Source organism: Artemia franciscana, chromosome 5 (assembly GCF_032884065.1).
Source record: "Artemia franciscana chromosome 5, ASM3288406v1, whole genome shotgun sequence".
Taxonomy (NCBI): Eukaryota; Metazoa; Arthropoda; class Branchiopoda; order Anostraca; family Artemiidae; genus Artemia; species Artemia franciscana.
This window is the reverse complement of record NC_088867.1, coordinates 50,301,956-50,320,271: the sequence shown is the minus strand read 5'-3', so window position 1 is coordinate 50,320,271 and position 18,316 is coordinate 50,301,956. Positions and strand designations below refer to the sequence as shown.

The 18,316-nt window shown below is 35.1% G+C and overlaps 1 protein-coding gene across 1 annotated transcript in view; it reads right to left on the bottom strand.

Moving 5' to 3' along the window:
* The window catches only part of LOC136027550 (TBC1 domain family member 23-like), an 80,051-nt gene continuing 61,735 nt past the window's right edge, over positions 1 to 18,316 (bottom strand). Inside the window, exons 9-13 of the mRNA XM_065704911.1 lie at positions 17,594 to 17,792; positions 12,821 to 13,029; positions 10,219 to 10,339; positions 8,548 to 8,745; positions 1 to 1,863 (exon numbers count right to left, since the gene is read on the bottom strand). Of these exons, the coding sequence (XP_065560983.1) occupies positions 1,767 to 1,863; positions 8,548 to 8,745; positions 10,219 to 10,339; positions 12,821 to 13,029; positions 17,594 to 17,792 (824 nt within the window). The 3' untranslated portion in view covers positions 1 to 1,766. The remainder of the gene's footprint in view (positions 1,864 to 8,547; positions 8,746 to 10,218; positions 10,340 to 12,820; positions 13,030 to 17,593; positions 17,793 to 18,316) is intronic.

Here is an 18,316-nt window from a genome sequence, read left to right as displayed (position 1 = left end):
AGCGTTAGTATATACTCTTTATTTTCATTAAAAAGATAATAATAAACTCTGAATTATTAATGCAAGCCCAGCTCTACACAACAAGTCGATACTCCAATTAAAAAAAGGTTCATTGGCACTCAAAGCAATTATAGATATAGAATATTTGCCCTTAAACCACAAATAAAACTAAAACAAAAAATTTAGTATATAACAAGAAAAAATCTTCATGAAACAAAAGCTTTTTTAAACTACTTTCGAGAATAGAAAATAAGGACAATGAGAGATACATCTGGGCTTAAGGAATGTTCTAGTCACTCTCGGTAAATGGTTTGGCTGATATAAAACATATAGATTATTTGTCTTTTTATGCTAAACGCCTGTTATCTATCGTATTTGACGAAGTCGGCTTCTTAGTTTATAATTTTCACGAGTAATTTTTCTATTAAAAAAAAGGGGAATTTTTAGTACTTACTTTAGTATCCCTAATAAACTAAGAAATTATTTTTTTGAAGCATTAAGTTATTTTAGAACCCTTGCAAAATGACGGTTAATAGCATGAACACGGTTTAATGTTGTTTTTTTTAATTACGGCTGCTTTTTATAGATGAGGTCTGGAAGAATGGTTACGTATTTTTAGGAGATGTGTTTTGGAGAGGTCAAGCGCCCACTTCAAAAGTCATTCAAAGGCTAAATCGATTATGTCTGTGTAACAAACAACAGAGAAAATCCATTAAAAAAGATTTCTTTATGATTTTAATTTGCCAACCAATTGGAACTAAACCGCCGTATGAGATATATTGGTGTTAGCTTATGTTTGAGAATGGATTATTTGTTTACGAGTATTTTTTATTCAGAGCTAAAAAAACTGATATCAATAAAAATCAGTTTTTTATTTGATGGCCAAAATTCTTATTACCCATACCTGAGTTTTAATTCCAAGGGAGCGTATTCATGAGCCTCAAAGAGACAAAAATGCCCATTTATTCTGTCACTAATCCCAAGAATTTAGAAGCTGAACTTCCTTGATTAAAATTTAAAAAAGCCAGGTGAAAAAAAAAACTTCAGGAAGGAAAGTACTTCCTAAATTTAAATACGATGACTTAAAAGCTTTAACATCAAGATCAAATTCAAGAAGAAACAGTTTATGGCCTAGCTAGACAATACCCTTAGCAATAGACAAATTTCTAACGTTGATTTCCAGAAAAAGAACAAGAAAAAATATGTCTTTCGAGCATATATCAAACGCTTTCAACTAAAAGACATAAAGACACAAAATCCTCTCCTTTTTTCAAAAAAAAAAAAAATTCCTGACGTGGCTTCATTTAATAACAGGGGGAAAAGTCAAGGAAGTTAATAAATCTTTAAAGTAAGGCGCACTTTAAAGCTTAGTTCTGACAGAAGACGGCAATGTTTCGTCAAGCGAAAAAACAAACGATATGAATTTTGGCTGGCATGCCTCATTCAGAGCGAAATCTTCATAGAATAGAAAACTCCTCTGAATATCTATTTAAAAAGAGCAACAGTGGTAGATTTTTATCAGTGCATAAACAGGAAGTCTTATTTATCTCAAACACAATTCTGCTGACTAGAAGAACACATTTTCTACTCCGAATCCGAGACAGTAACAAACCAAATATCCCCTACACGTAAGCAGTTTTTTTTGGCGGGCGTCGTTTAATCTGGCTGTCAAAGCAAAACATTATCTCTGTCAGAACCTAGCTTTGAACAAAATAAAAATAAATAAAATCGACTTGGTTACTATGTTCTTTACACTAGTGGTGTGTTTAGTCTGATTGACCGTCTTGTTTGGCCTCAGCATTTAAACTAATTATCTGCATCTTTACGGCTTTGGAAGCATCACCAGCGTTGGGCACGTAAAACCTAAAACAAGTAAATAAACAACATATAAGAACAAAAAAGATAAATCCAAAGACAACATTCAATAATTAGGCCTAATACTTGCTCTCTTTTTTACATATAACTAGCTGACCCTAACAACGCGTTGCTGTGGCACAGCGCGCCCCAGAAACACGTATGCAAGATGCTGATTTTTAACTGTGTATAGTTTTTTTTTTTAGTTTATCTGTTTATGTTTTTTTAGTTTTTAGCGCCACAGCAACGCGTGGCAGGCGTCAGTCCGCGTGCCGACTGACTAGCTGACACCCCACGTCAGCCACGTGTTACTTTTTTTTATAGTTTTTCTGGTGTTTTCTTTTTTATTTTTTTTATTTTTTTTCTTTTTTTAGTTTTTTCTCTTTTTTAGTTTTTTCTTTTTTTTGTTTTTCATTTTTTTTTTAGTTTTTGTTTTTTTAGTTTTTCTGGTGTTTTCTTTTTTTTTAGTTTTTTTTTTAAATATATTGTTTGTAACAACAAACAGACAAACAAACAAACAGTACATATATATATATATATATACATATATATATCTATATATATATAAATAAATAAATATATATATATATATATATATATATATATATATATATATATATATATATATATATATATATATATATATATATATATATATATATATATATATATATATATATATATATATATATATATATATATATATATATATATATATATATATATATATATATATATATATATATATATATATATATATATATATATATATATATATATATATATATATATATATATATATATATATATATAGATAGATATAAGTTCTTTGAATAAATTGTGATGGAGGAGGAGGAGCGTGCGTAGCTGTGTTGGCCTCAAGCGGCTTGGTGTTGCTAGTAGTAGTAGTAGTTTGTTAATTTATTCATTTTTTATACAAAAAATTAAGCCGATAAGTTATTAGACCATTGCAATTCTTTGATAACGAGTTTTGTTTTCAATACTTGAAATAAAGATTTTTCATCCTAGATATAATACCCTTTTGATATTTTTTGGTAAACTTTTTTTTTGCAATATAATAGAGACAAAATGAAGAACAGGGCATCCTCGAATTAGGTGAGAAGAGGTCACAAGAAAACATTTAAGGAAGCTAGAAATTCACAGGAGGGGTAATTAAGGTTCCGAAGAGAATGTGGTGGAGGGGGATTGCACGCAGCTGTTTTAGCCACGAGGGAGGAAGTGCAGGATATGCAATCCCCTTGTTAACACCAATAGCACGACAAAGTGCTATATTTTTTATATGACAAAATCCTATTGACAGTATTTCAAGACTGAGACAGTATTCCCAAATTTCTGGATTGAGGTCAAATTCTTTGTTTTCATGTTTTAAAAATTAAAGAGAGGTTAAACTTATAAAGATACTCATTGATAATATCTTCTTTATAAGGTAGGAGGTAGAAAACAAAAAGAGGAATAATAGTTCGCAAGCTCAAGCAATACACTAATATCTCAAATATCACTAAATAGTAAAAAGTAAAAATATTACAAAAATAGCAGAAAGTAAATCGACTAGTAATTTGTTAAGTATTTCTGCAGCATAAATTATGTTTTTTTTCTAGCTTCAACTGCTCAAAAATATTGTCAACAAATTCCCCAGAGATGCCAAGTGTCTTTGTAATTTTATTCAACGTCTTACACTGAATTCGAATATTCAATTAGCATGGAAAATCGACCAATAGGATAGCTTCATTTATCTGTATAGCCTTATTAGCAATGATTGTTGCCACAGCGAAGATGTTTAAAATAGAACAGCCAAGGTGCACGTGTTTTTTTCGTATTTGCATAAAGTTTGGGTAAATAAAAGGACAAGGCTTCCAATAAAAATTAGTATACTAGAGACCACAACTTCAACTTCAACTTTTTTTTTATTCAACTTAAAAAATACAAAAACAATATTATGTCCCAACAGAGAGCAGAGTTCGTAAGGCTGGGAAAGTGCAAAAACATAGAAAAAACATCAACGTCTCATCATACTAATAATTCCAAAATTTAACACGGCAAAAAACAAACAAAATAGAAAAAAAAGCACACAAAAGAGAAGTAACATAGCAACGACATCGGTCAAATGGCTCTGCAACGTGGGTGCTTGGAATAGCGGAGGGAAGATATGTTTCTCAGAACAATTTTCGAAGGACAATATTATGTGCTTGTTTAACTCACTATGCAATAAACGGTAAGATAGGGAAAACAAATGTAGTTTGGTCAAACTTTGGAGGGCAGGGGATGAAAGAAATATGAAATTGTGATTTATTTATTTATAAATATGTTATAAGTAAATACATAATAGTGTAATGTAAAGTAAAGTATGCATTATATAAAAGTATATAGGCTAAGAGTATATTGCGAATCTTTTAACATATTGTGGTGGAGCAGATAGTGATGGGTACGGTAAGACGTTAAGAGTGGAACCCCTTCAGACGTTACAACATAACGTTGTACACACATGTATTGCAGGATTTTCTTGAGCACCCCATGCAACTTTTACATTATTCAGAATCCCATGCTATAGATTTTTTCACCAATTGCAGCATTTTTTTAATTCTCTTTTTTTTCTATAAGAGTTACATCTTTTTCATCGAACCACAACGAAATAGGCCGGACAAAACTGGATTTAATCAGACAATGAAAGATTTTATTTTAGGGCATTAAATTTTACTTTAAAAAATATTTATTAGTAAATCCAGCCAAAAACTAATTTTTTCGCTTTTGTCTAGGAAAATTGTAAAAAAGAGGGTTCGACATTAAAAAATTGCTATACAAATGATTATTTTACTACCCGACCCAAAAACATTTGTTCATTCCGAATCCGAAAAGTCTACCGCTCTAGCTCTTTTACAAATTTGAGTTTTTTTGGGGTTGAATTTGAGGTTGAGGCAAAAAATATTGATTGAATAAATACCAGCAAATGTAATTAGATGTCATTCCTACGCCCTTTTTTTTGCTGACGAACATGAAACGAAGTGTTTAAAGTCAAAATAATTGTTTGTGTCTTAAAGGTTTGAGAGAGAGTAAGGTTGGGAAAGAGGTTCTAGGAAAACTGTGAAAACAAGGGTAAACCTCAAACAAATTGCTATACAAATGATTATTTCACTACCCGACCCAAAAAGATTTGTTCATTCCGAATCCGAAAAGTCTACCGCTCTAGCTCTTTCACAAATTTGAGTTGTTTTTTTTTTTAGGTTGAATTTGAGGTTGAGGCAAAAAAATATTGATTGAGTAAATACCAGCAAATTGCTATACAAATGGTTATTTCACTACCCGACCCAAAAATATTTGTTCATTCCGAATCCGAAAAGTCTACCGCTCTAGCTCTTTCACAAATTTGAGTTTTTTTTAGGTTAAATTTGAGGTTGAGGCAAAAAATATTGATTGAGTAAATACCAGCAAATGTAATTAGATGTCATTTCTACGCCTTTTTTTTTGCTGACGAACATGAAACGAAGTGTTTAAAGTCAAAAGAATTGTTTGTGGCTTAAATTTTGAGAGAGAGTAAGGTTGGGAGAGAGATTCTAGGAAAACTGTGAAAACAAGGGTAAACCTCAAACAAATTGCTATACAAATGGTTATTTCACTACCCGACCCAAAAATATTTGTTCATTCCGAATCCGAAAAGTCTATCGCTCTAGCTCTAGCTCTTTCACAAATATAAGTTTTTTTTTTAGGTTGAATTTGAGGTTGAGGCAAAAAATATTGATTGAGTATATACCAGCAAATATGATTAGATATGTCATTTCTACGCTGTTTTTTTTTCTGATGAACATGAAACTGAATGTTCAAAGTCAAAAGAATCATTTGGGGCTTAAAGGATTGAGAGGGGGCGAGGTTGGAGGAGAGATTCTAGGAAAATTGTGAAAAACCAGAGCTAAGAGCTCATTGGCACTTGTGACGAGGTCGGAAGAGCCAAGAGCTCATATGGCACGAGCTCTAGCAAAATTCTAAGAATCAAGGGATTGATTTAAAAGGAAAATCAGAGGCTTAATGCCGGTCGGGATTTAAAATAAGAGCTCTGAGACACAAGGTCCTTCTAAATATCGGAATTCATTAAGATCCGATCACCCACTCGTAAGTTAAAAATACCTCATTTTTTCTAATTTTTCCTCTCCCTTCAGCCCCCAGATGTTCGAATCGGGGAAAACGAATTTATCAAGTCAATTTGTACAGGTCCTTGACACGCCTACCAATTTTCATCGTCCTAGAATGTCTAGAAACACCGAACTCGCCAAATCACTGAACACCACAACTCCACCAAAGAGAAAGGATCAAGTCTGGTTACGTCAATCACGTATCGAAGACATCTGCTTATTCTACCCGCCAAGTTTCGACCCGATCTCTCCACTCTAGGCGTTTCCCAAGATTTCCGGTTTCCCCCTCCAACTCCCCCAAATGTAACCAAATCTGGTCGGGATTTAAAATAAGAGCTCTGAGACATGAGTTTCTCCTGAGTATCAAGTTTCATTGAGATCCGGTCACCCGTTCTTAAGTTAAAAATACCTCAATTTTTCTAATTTTCCCGAATTAACACCCCCCCCCCTCCCTAAGAGAGCGAATTCAGTATAGTTATGTCAATCACGTATCTAGGACCTGTGCTTATCCTTCCCACCAAGTTTCATCCCGATCTCTCCACTCTAGGCGTTTTCCAAGATTTCCCGTTCTCCCTCCAACTCCCCAAATATCCACGGATACAGTCAGGATTTAAGATAATAGAGATCTCAGACACAAGATCCTACTAAATATCAAATTTCATTAAGATCCGATCACCCATTCGTAAGTTAAAAAATACCTCATTTTTTCAATTTTTCCTCTCCCCCCAGCCCCGGGGAGACGACTGTTATAAAGACTGTCCAATCGGGGAAACGACTGTTATAAAGTCAATTTGTGCAGGTCCCAGGCACGCCTACCAATTTTCATCGTCCTAGCACGTCCAGAAGCACCACACTTGCCAAACCACTGGACCCCCCCCCCCCCAAAGAGAAGGGATCCATTCCAATTATGTCAATCATGTATCTAGAATGTGTGCTTATTCTTCCTATCAAGTTTCATCCCGATCACTCCAATCTAAGCGTTTTCCAAGATTTCTGTTTCCCCCCTACAACCCCTATGTCTCCGGATCCAATTCGAATTTACGGAAATTCCAAGATTTCCAGTTTCCCACTCCAACTCCCCTCAATGTCACCGGATCTGGTCGAGATTTAAAATATGGGCTCTGAAGCACAAGATCCTTTTAAATATCAAATTTCATTAAATTCTGATCACCCTTTCGTAAAATACAAATACTTCATTTTTTCTAATTTTTAAAAATTACCCCCCCCCCCCCAACTCCGCCAAAGAGAGCAGATCTGGTCCAGTTATGTCAGTAGCAACTGACATATCGATGACCAAAAATATGTGATGACACGAAAATGTCTGATTTGGAATCAGCACATATTTTTTAGCTGGATGGTGAAAGAATCATTTGTATAGCAAGTTGTTTGAGGTCAAACCATATTTTTACTAGACTATTATAGGATTTTAAATTATAATAGGGTCAATAATGCAAGATTTAATCACGAAGCTAGAACAATTTTACAGAAATACAACAATAGTTTCCAGAAACTTACGATAATAACTACCAACTAAATATCTCTGTTATGTGAGAGTAAAGAACCTTTTAAATCCATTCAAAAAGTTTAAAAGACTCATTATCTATAGATAGCGGTTTTCTCATACTCGTATCACTTCTAGGCTTCATCACATCGTATTACTATTCCCATTAGTAGACAAGGTAACTACTCAGCTCCTATTTCCTGATGAGCTAGGTATTACAACTGAGCTAGCAGTTGCTTACTGTATTTCGTGTCAATAGCCCATGAAGGATTCTGCCCTTTAAGCATAGCATTAATATATATTTTGACATGTCATTTTATACATTTTAAAGTATACACGAAGCTCAGCCTCGTTCAACTCAAACCATTTAACTCAACTTTGTCCAACATGACCCTCCATTTGACTCAATTCTCGTTCAACTCAACTCTCCATTTAACTCAACCCTATTTGGTGTATTTTCTGTGTTAGACCATCTTTAAAGGAGAGATGCGAATAAAATATCAGTATTAACATTAAATTCCTTATTTTGAGCTCTTTCCAATTATCATGATCACATTTCTGACAATACCGCCTTCTCTCCCGAGATATTCCCTTTAAATTTCATTTCTCCGTTGGTCGGCATCCTCTGATGCGTCATATTCTTATAGTTCTTTTTCTTATTTATCCCAGAGCCATATCTGGGACCGCCGGGAGGCGGAAGGGGGGTCAATATTGGAGAACAGCGACGATGATATTGGGAAATAGTATAAAATAAAGAACCTAATGTTATTACTTTATTTTACTAGCATGTTTCCATTGCAGTTTAGTAATCACAGCTAATTTACCAATTCAACATAAGCTAACTTAACCTAACTTGCTGAAGGGGTTAAATTGAATCGAGGTTGATTCGAATGGGTTGAGTTGCAAGGTGGTTGAATTTAATGGGGTAGAGTTAAATGAGAGATAGATTACACAGACGTTGAGATGAACCAGAGTTAAGTTAATGATGTTGAATTCAACGTCATTCAGTTGCACGAGAATTACATTTTAAACAGTAAATTACAAGAGTACCTGGAACAATCATCTACAACGTAACTTCCTTCAGAATTTGCTTTGCCAAACTTGAAAGTAAGGATTTCAGGATGACGTTTTTTGCTTGTAATTTTGAAGACAGACTTCAGGTCCTTTTGGAGAGTGATTGTTGCTGAATCTTTATCGGTTGGACATTTCCGAAGACAAAAAAGATGTGTCTTTGTTATCATGAGAAAGCTAAAATTAACAACAAAGTTCATAATTATTACAAATAAAATATAACACTTCGAGAGAACTTTTCGCTGAAACGGAGATTTTGAATAGTACCATAAAAAGGGTTTTAGCGGTTAAAACACTCAGCCAAAGACCATCTCGTTGGTCAAAATTATAGTTCAATTAGTCTACCCCCTCCCATAGCTCTTAATAATGGCTACCCTACCCAAAACAGAGCAAGTATCTTTACCCTACCCCCATATATCATTCCTGGTGACAACTATGGAGTGACGTCCAGTCCTTTTTACGTTTCATAGTCTTTTTAGTTTAACAAAAGCGTCCAATTTTCGACGCAAAGTAAAAAGACACAACTGAAACATTACGTAAATTAACTAAAAAATTATATACAATAAATATTGTAACAAAGCGTAAGTCATTTGCTTCCACTCTATTAACTGCGAGATTCACCATCGGAATTGATATATCAGTGAAAACCCTTCCCAAATATTTTTTTTCCAGATTCAATTATACTAGAAACCATTAATTATTTCTTAATTCATCCACATTTTCTTTATTGTATTTATTTCTGGGCTTCTACCTATTCCATCAGTTGTTTAATTCCTTCTAATACTTCAAAATAAACCAATGAGGATACTTTTGAAAATAAATTATAAGTCGTTAGTTAAACGTCTTTATGGAACTTGCGGAGTTTTTTCTTTAGACCGATTTCACTTGATTTTTTATTTCTAATATTTGCCATGATTATACTCACGTATGGTACGTTGCCCTTGGATTTGCACGACAATTCATAGGTCAAATTTTTCACGTGAAAATCGTCAGAACTGAAAGCGAATTTTGTCAGAGTTCTTTTTGTCAGAATTCTTTTCTGGATATACATTCAGTATTGGTTTAGTGCTTTTAAAATCTTTATCTTGATTTGCAATTTGTAACATAGGGTGAGTCTCTATTTCTTGATATGTGTGCTTTTCGTAGTTGTGGATGTTACGTAATATAATGTGCCTTTTATCTTCTGTTTTGAAGGATTTGCCCCCCCCCCCCCCCGAAACAGATTCCTGTGTACGTGCCTGGTTCCATTACAGAAGAAGCTTCCTTGGTACATTCGTTATTTAGGCTGCAGAGGGTAGCTAACCCCTTAAAAACACACTGGGAAGCAGATCTGACGCCAGATTCTTGTCCTATATTGTTTTTAACCTAGAAAATGCACTTTCTGCCTGTCTGTAGTCAGTAATTTAGGAATTTAATTTTTACTCTATATCTTAACCTCAAATTGGACCGATTTCCGGAGGGGTTTGGTCGGTAAACTTTGTTTTTAGAATTAGCATGGTGTTTCGGTTTTGGTAGTGGAACAAGCATTTCTGTTGCAAATGGTCCAGGGTCAAACCGTAGAACGACTAGACTATCAGCTCAATGGATATTTTGAAAGCACTGGGATAGAGATATGATCACAAAGACAATGAAACTACCTGTAGGTGTTACCTTGGAAACTGTCGCCCTTTTTCATCAATTTCATCACATTCAAAAGAGCCTATTAGATCCATCCGTCTAAGCCATTCACTGATAAATTGACTACTGTCATTCTTTGATTCGTCTTCCGACTCTAGAATATTAAGAAAAGAGAATGCTAATATAAGGAATAACAAATATTTGTGTCAGGAACATAGCAGTAAAATTAAAACGCCAGGGACAGTGAAAATGAATTCGATTGTTCAAATAGGCATTTGAATAAAACTACGTTTAGATGTTACCAGGGAAACTGTCACCCTTTTTCGTCAATTTAATTACGTTCAAAAGTTCGTATTACATCTTTCATGAAGCCATTCACTAATAAATTGATTACTGTCATTTTTGATTCATCTCCAGTCTCTAGAATGTTAAAAAAGAGAATGCTGATATAAGGAATAACAAATATTTTTGTCAGCTCCATAACATACCATAAAACGCCAGGGACAGTGAAAATGGATTCGATAGTTCGAATATGTTATCAAATTTTTGTCAGAAACATAAAACCAAAATTAAAGTGTCAGGGACAGTGAAATTCGATTGTTCGAATCGGTGGTCGAATCGAGCTGGAAACGTCAGGAATTTGATTTTTAACGAAAACAATTTTCATACGCAGCTATGGAGTTTTTGTTAGTGAAGAAAATCAATCTAAAAAAAAAGGAAAGAAATTTGGGTAAAAAACCATCTAAAACATATGGCACCAAGCAGCCTATGAAGATTTACCTTTCTTTTGAAGGTGTAGTTGTCTTTGAGAATGCTGATTGAATTTTAACGGATGAAAGGCATTTATTTTGACGGTTCAATGTGGAAACACTGACGAAAGTATGGTACTTCCCTGCACAAGGGCATTTCCAGGATTGTTGTTCGGAGAAGGGGATATGGTACAGCCCTGCAAAACGTTTTTACTTTTTTAGGAGTCAAACACAATTTCGGGGTGGGGAGGGGGTTCAAACCCGGTAAACGCACCCCTGGATATGGCCTTGGCCCTACATGTTTTTGAAAAACAAAACAAAAAAAATCACGGTTTTAAGGTATGACCTTTGAAAACTTACACTTTTTATCTGTTTGTAAATAGAAATCGAACCTCATACGTTGTTTTTTTCTTCCTCTCTTTGATCCCGTTCCAATTGTCCTTTCTTTCCATTATCTCTAATTGTCTTGCTTCTATTTTTATTTATTCAAATAAATTAAGCTAATAGTACTAACAAACCTCCATTTTGATACACAAAAGCTGATTCTCATATCTGTTACATTTTTCTGTCTAAAATACATTGTATATTACAGTATTTTCCTTTATTCCTTAAAAATGAAGTGTCAAAAGAAACTAATTAAATTATTTGGAAAGCATTTTACAGAAAAACTCAGGACACCATCAATAAGGATACTGATAACAATTAGTAGTGGGGTGGGGGTAGTTATCCAATGCGACTGCCAAGAACTTTCCAAAGATAAAATTGCTTTCAAGCAGAAATCGTTATTGACTCCACTACCTATCCTTAATAGATAATACAACAATGCCTAAAAGAGTTTCAGGAAGTGATACTTTAAGGAGCCAACCAAAAACAAACCCTATATCTAAATCGCCGTAGCTCAGAAACAATTTATTAAATTAGTTCAGAACTTCGGCTACTTTTCAACATAGTCCTCGGCAATATTTATGCACCTATTCCGTCGTTGTTCTAATTGGTGTATGCCTCTGGTATCAAATTCTTTAGATAGATTTCGAAGCCAGTTTTGCACCTGGTTTTTAACTTCATCATTGGATCGAAAATGTTTCCCGCGCAGAGCCTCTCTTTAAGGGGTCCTAACAAATGAGAGTCTGAGCATTGTTATGAAGAAAAATCACATCTTTAGTCAAGAGTCCACGAGGTTTTGTTCAAATGGCAGGGTTGAAGTTTTGCTTACAGTATTCGAGAATTCACAGGAGCCTACCTATTTTGATTTGTCCTAGAGATTAACGAGCCAGTAGCAACCAGTATTCCAGTGATGTGTTCACAAAAAAGTAAACCTTTCCATTGGAACGAAACGTCATGGACTCTTGATTAAATGTGTCATTTTTTTATGAAAATGTGCATCCACATGTGTCACTGCTAAATCCAGGAGCATGTCAAAACTGGGAAGGGAGACCCTCCCAATTCGCACCTACTGTCTTGACCTCGTCCATCAGACTTTCATTTGGTTTGACCCCTTAAAGAGGCTCTACGAAGAAAATATTTTCGATCAAATGATGAAGTTGCAAAGGTGCAAAAGTGACTTCCAGACAAATCTAATAAACTTGATACCTGAGGCCTACACAAATTAGAAATAAGGCAGGACAAGCTTATAAATGTTACTCAGGACTGTGTTGACAAGTAGCCAAAGTTTGGAAATTATCAAGTAAATCGTTTCTGGGCTAAAGCAATTTGTCTCGTTACTTATCGAATGACCCTATATAAAATGCTGGAAACGTAGAAGCCTACTTAAGACATGTCTATTTGTACTAAATCAAAACTTTCCGAGCACGCTTTTATATAAAGAACTGTCGTTGTCCTATTCACATCAAATGAAAAAAAATGAAGTAGAGAAAAACAAGAGTTACCACTTTCATCATCATTAAGGCTGAAAACACCAGGCATATTCCTATAAGGTTTTGCATCTTTTCGATTATTCGATCTAGGTTTCCTCACTTTTGGAACAGTTTCCTTTTCTTCTTCTAAGCCAACATAACTAAAAATTTTGTCAATTAAATTTGTGCTAGGCAAGTTTGCTGGGCCTAAAAGTGGCTTTTGGAATAGCAAAGATCTGGACCTAAAAAGGAAAAATAAAATTTAGTCAAAAAACAACACAAAATCAGCCAAAAAGATATATACTATTAAAAATAAACAATAATAGAGGAAGGGACTAGACCAATCAAGGGGTATAAAAGCCTTTACGATTCTTTTCAAACCATTTTGAAACATTGAAATTTAGAGCATAACCTTTTTGCAGAGTAAAAGAAAATGGCTTTTATAAACTCTAGTAGGTTCCGAATAGGCGGGAATTGTACTTCCAGGGTTTCTATTAAATTATAATGCCAAGTACTAGAGTATAAAACCCTCTCTGTTTTCACCATAAAAGCAAATTCTGAAAAAAAAAATACTGGGGTGAAAGCTTTTTATGAAGCTATAGAATCCTCTCAGCTATGCAAAAGGATTCACTTCGTCACTTTTCACTGAATATTCCCACTGTCAATGAAAGTTTTAAACTATGTATGTCCAATCTTTCATTATAGTGTGCTGTATTGTCACTTGAAATAATCCAATGGGCCGCAGAACCTATTAAATTTCAGGAAAATGAGTCATAAAAAACAATTAAAAGCAACTAATTTCATCTTTGAAAATAAGAACAAGTAACACAGAAAGAACAATAGAAAGAAACAAATAGAAACAATAACAACAAGTAAGACTATATAATAGAAACAAGTAACAATAGAAAGAAACATAATTTATTTTTACGGTACAAAGTCAATAATATATTTGACATTGTTTTACAGCTACAATGTTATTAACATTTGCATGAAAGGACGTTGAAAATGACTAGCGGGCCACAAGAAGTCTCATACGGACAGCAGGTCTGACATCTCTGTTTTAAACCACTCCTATTGGCTGCGGAAATAAACAGCTTTGGAGTCGAGCAAAACAACCCCATTCTTCAAATAGTAACATAAAAGGTTCTTTAGACTACTACTACTGCTAACAACTTACCGCAGGACCAAGCCGCCTGAGACCAACACAGCTAAGCACGCTGCTCCTTCATCCCAATCTGTTCAAGGTCCCCTCTTTACACCCTCCAATGAAGTTCGCATATCCTAGTAAGCTTTCTTTATGACATCCTATCACCCCAACCGTGGACGACCTGCTTTCCGTTTAGCCCTTGACGGTTGATCAAAAAGGGCAATCTTCGACAATCTGTCATCATTCATCCGCGAAACATGGGCAAGCCATCTCAACCTCTCTCTCATTATAGCCCTAAAAACTGAGATAGAACCTCATTCTTCATACAGCCTGCTGTTTGAAATACGATCAGTCAGCCGGGTACCCAGAACAATCCGTAGGCGATTTTTCTGGAAAACATCTAGCAAATCTTCATTTGCTTTTCTGAGCCATGCTTCAGAACCATAATTAACTGCTATCATCACTGTAGCTTTCAATATTCTAATCTTAGTTTGCAGAATTATCTTCCTCTTCTTCCAAACTTTTTTCAACTGTGAAAAAACTCTCTGAGCCTTGGCTATTCTACTTTTAACATCTTTATACCAAGATAACTGAAGCTGTCCACCTGATCAATCTTTTCGTTACCCAACGTAAAATTTTCTTCTTCACTTATTCCTAGCCTTAACAATGTGTCTTCTTAATATTAATTTTTAAACCTATTCTAGCACCCTGAACTCGCAAAACCTCGTCCATCAAAGTAATCTATATAAAGGGGAATAGAACACAACCCTGCTTAACTCCTGATTTAATACGAAACCAGCTGCTAACCTCATTTCCTACCTTGACCGGTAGTTGGGGTCTTTATACCCCAATTTCTACTATCCTTAGATCAACCCTTAAAGGAGGCGAGACATAGCTTTCATAACCAGCCCTTTTGGCACGTTCTTTACCATGTTCTAGCTCATTCTTCCTAAAATTGTAGGTGAATATAATAGTTTATTGTCACATTGACTACTTTCAAAGAACCGTCGCAAGTTTTCATTTAAGATCTGGGTTGTTTGTGATCGTCCCAGATCTGGTTTGATTTTTAGGATCCTTAAATCGACTAAAAAAGAGTTTCGGAAAGCTGTACTGCTCTTTAAGAGAAGGCAAGTTTCTATTCTGTCTCGTGATATCCAAAATCATCCGCAGCTATTATGGAACAAAACATCAAAGTTCACTTCATCGTCTTGTTCACGTTCTAACCCTATTGATGCAACTTCCTGGGAAAAACACATATCCTCGTTATTCTCTGATAGCCCCTCAACCACTGGACAGATTCTTTTTCACCATTTTTCTCAACTAGATCATAGCCGAAATCTTGTTTCTATCACGCCATCGTCAGTTCCTACACTAATTAGTCTCCTTAAAAAAGGCAAAGCCCCTGGTTCTGACGGACTTCAACCTGAGCATTTGATTTATGGTACCACAAAATTAGTCGAGCATGTGGCGTTACTTTTCCAAGCTTGTATTACGCAGCAATTCGTACCGTCTGCACTATGCGAGGGCATTGTGACGTGTGTCCGAAAAAAGAATAAGGATTCTCAATCTTGTGACTCTTATCGTCCAATTACAGTTTGTTCGGTTATTGCAAAATTATTTGAAAAAAATTCTTCTTTTGAAAATCTCGAATAGTTGATCATGTGGATCATCAGTTTGGTTTTCGTGCGGGTCTTGATGTTGGGAATCCACGTGCAGTTTTCTAGTCTATTTTTAAGAGGTATGAAAGAATGAAGAAACCTTTATATGTTTGTGCAATAGACATTTTAAAGCATTTGATTCGATCATACTCTCCCAAGCTATTTTAGCATTTTTGAGGAGTGAGGCAAACCTATTCATTTGTGCCTCCCTTTGGCAATGGTATCAAAACTCTTCTGTACGTGTCCGTGTCGAAAGTATTTATAGCAGCCGAATTTCTGTGCGCCACGCAGCAAAACAGTGCTCAGCGTTAAGTCCTGAAATATTTAAAAATGCCATCCGCTGTGCAGCCCGTAGAATACCCCATTTTCTTACTGAGTAATCTATTGATGCCAGTCACCTTTCGTATACAGACGGCATTCTTCTGATGTCTGTAAATTTGCAATCACTGCAGTCTGCTGTGAACAGCCTTTATGTCGGGTTGTCTGACATCGGGCTGCCAGTCACTTCTGCTAAAACTGAATTTCTCGTTTTCAGTTGTCACCACCCTCCCGATTCAAAAATTCAGGTTGGCCCTGATACCACTTTTGCCAGTGCATCTCTCTAATACCTTGGACTTGCATTTGGAACATCAATTTGAGCAACAAGGTCACTAACAATAAGTGTGTTGAGAGACAAGTTGAGAAAGTCCTATGGACGTTTCGCTACAGTAAAAGATCAATGTGACAAAATAAGGAAAATTGGATGTTTAAATATTTGGCTTAGTCAAGTTTTGCTTCTGAGCCTTATAACTTTTGTTGAAACATTAATAAATGAATGAATGAATAAGAGGTGATGGATCAAATCTGAAAGACAAGACTGTGAAAGTTTCCGACGAACTTCTTCCACCTTTTGATGGCCTTAGTTTGACGGATGAGAGTGATGCTCACTCAAGTTACTCTCCTGCTCTGTCGAACGATCTTTTTTTGTTTATTCTTTTTTATTTCCACAGTGACTCTTGTACCGGATTGGGTGAGAAATTCCATGGTTAAAGGCTATTTTCTTAACATTTTTCTACCATCATCTGCATCCAGAGCCATATCCAGGATTTTTTTTTTGGGGGGAGGTTACAATTTTTTTCAGGGGTGGGTACACAAAAAAAAAAAAATCAAAAACGCATAAAAAGCTTATTAATATCCGTTTTCATTACGTTTTTACCAGCCAGACAAACATTCGGAAGGGGGGGGGGTTCAGACCCCTTAACCCCCCCCCCCCCTAGATACGGCCTTGTCTGTATCGGTGAAAAGACTTTCCCCAACACTCTTTGCACAGCAAAAGAAACCTATTGGATGACAAACATCTTATATGCTGCTGTTACTAGTAGCGAATTGTATGGTACCATTACTGCTGTGAATCGGTTTAATACTCATCTTTTATTTTTTTATTGTAAACTATATAATTAGATGCTTTGTTTGAAATAAAGAATAAAACAAGTGATATGAAGTGTTTGTGCACTCAAATACTGATATACTTTTTCACAGCTATTCAGTACTGAATAATTTTTCTGGCGCGCACTTGTACATAAAAATTCAGCATTATGTATTTTTCTATTTTTTCATCAAGTATTAGGAATTGATAATGACTCTTATAATGCATTTTTTTACAACGTTGCCTTTCTATGGAAAACTGTTTTGAGCCATTTTTTCCTTCTAGAATTCAACAGAAAAGATTCCGTGAAGATTATAGATACAATCTATATTTATTGCCATCCAGCTACTGTCACTGCCTACGACTATCACCAATTACAATTATTACCACCTAAACTTTTACCATCCGACTATTACCGACTCGGCGGCTTTGCCTTTTGGTTAAACTTTAGCAAACTAATAATGTTGATTTATTTTCGTCTAGTGTTGGAAGAATAAAGGTCGGCTGAAAAATTGAAGAGGATACCAATAGAATGAGAGAAAGAGAACGAAAAAGAGAGATAAGTAAAGAGAACAAGAGAGACAGAACAAACTTACGGCAGGAAGCTACCAAAGAATGACGTTGGTCTTGACTTCTTTTCTTCTTCTTTCTTCTGCAAATCTAAAGCCTCACTAATTTCATCTGCTAATGTACCATTAGAAGAAGTACAATAATGACAACGCTGTGCATCGTGCCCAGTAAGGGTTAACGTAGATATGTTTCCCTCTTCATTGTGAATGATTGCATCGTGCAGTACTGTAATTTCAACAAATGAACACAAATTGACAGTCAAGCCGTACTTTTTATCAATTTACTTTTAAGGAAGGGGTAGCATTGGCAGCTAAACAGTGGCATAGAATGGAACAGTTGGCCCCAAAGGCCATGTTGAAATATTGTTGGAAAGCCTGGACTTGCACGAAGCACCCAACATTACTTTCCTTTTACGATTGTTATGAAGCCATTTATGGTTAAAACCGATTATTCAAAAAATTTAATTGTACAAAAATATTGAATTCTAAAAACTTCAGTATGCACCACATTTATCCAGATTTTACAACTTATACTTCAAGACTAAAAGACTTGCTAAGAATTAGTCAAGTCGCTGCGTAAATGAGTATAACACACGACAGTAATTTAAAAGCGGCTCAATTTATATGTAACCCATATGTCATTTGAGTCTATTTTTTTAATACTTCAACAGTTACTAAAGTTAGAAAGTCCAAGGACAAAATTACATACTTTTATGGGCAATAAAAATTGTCGTCGGTGTTGCCGCGTTA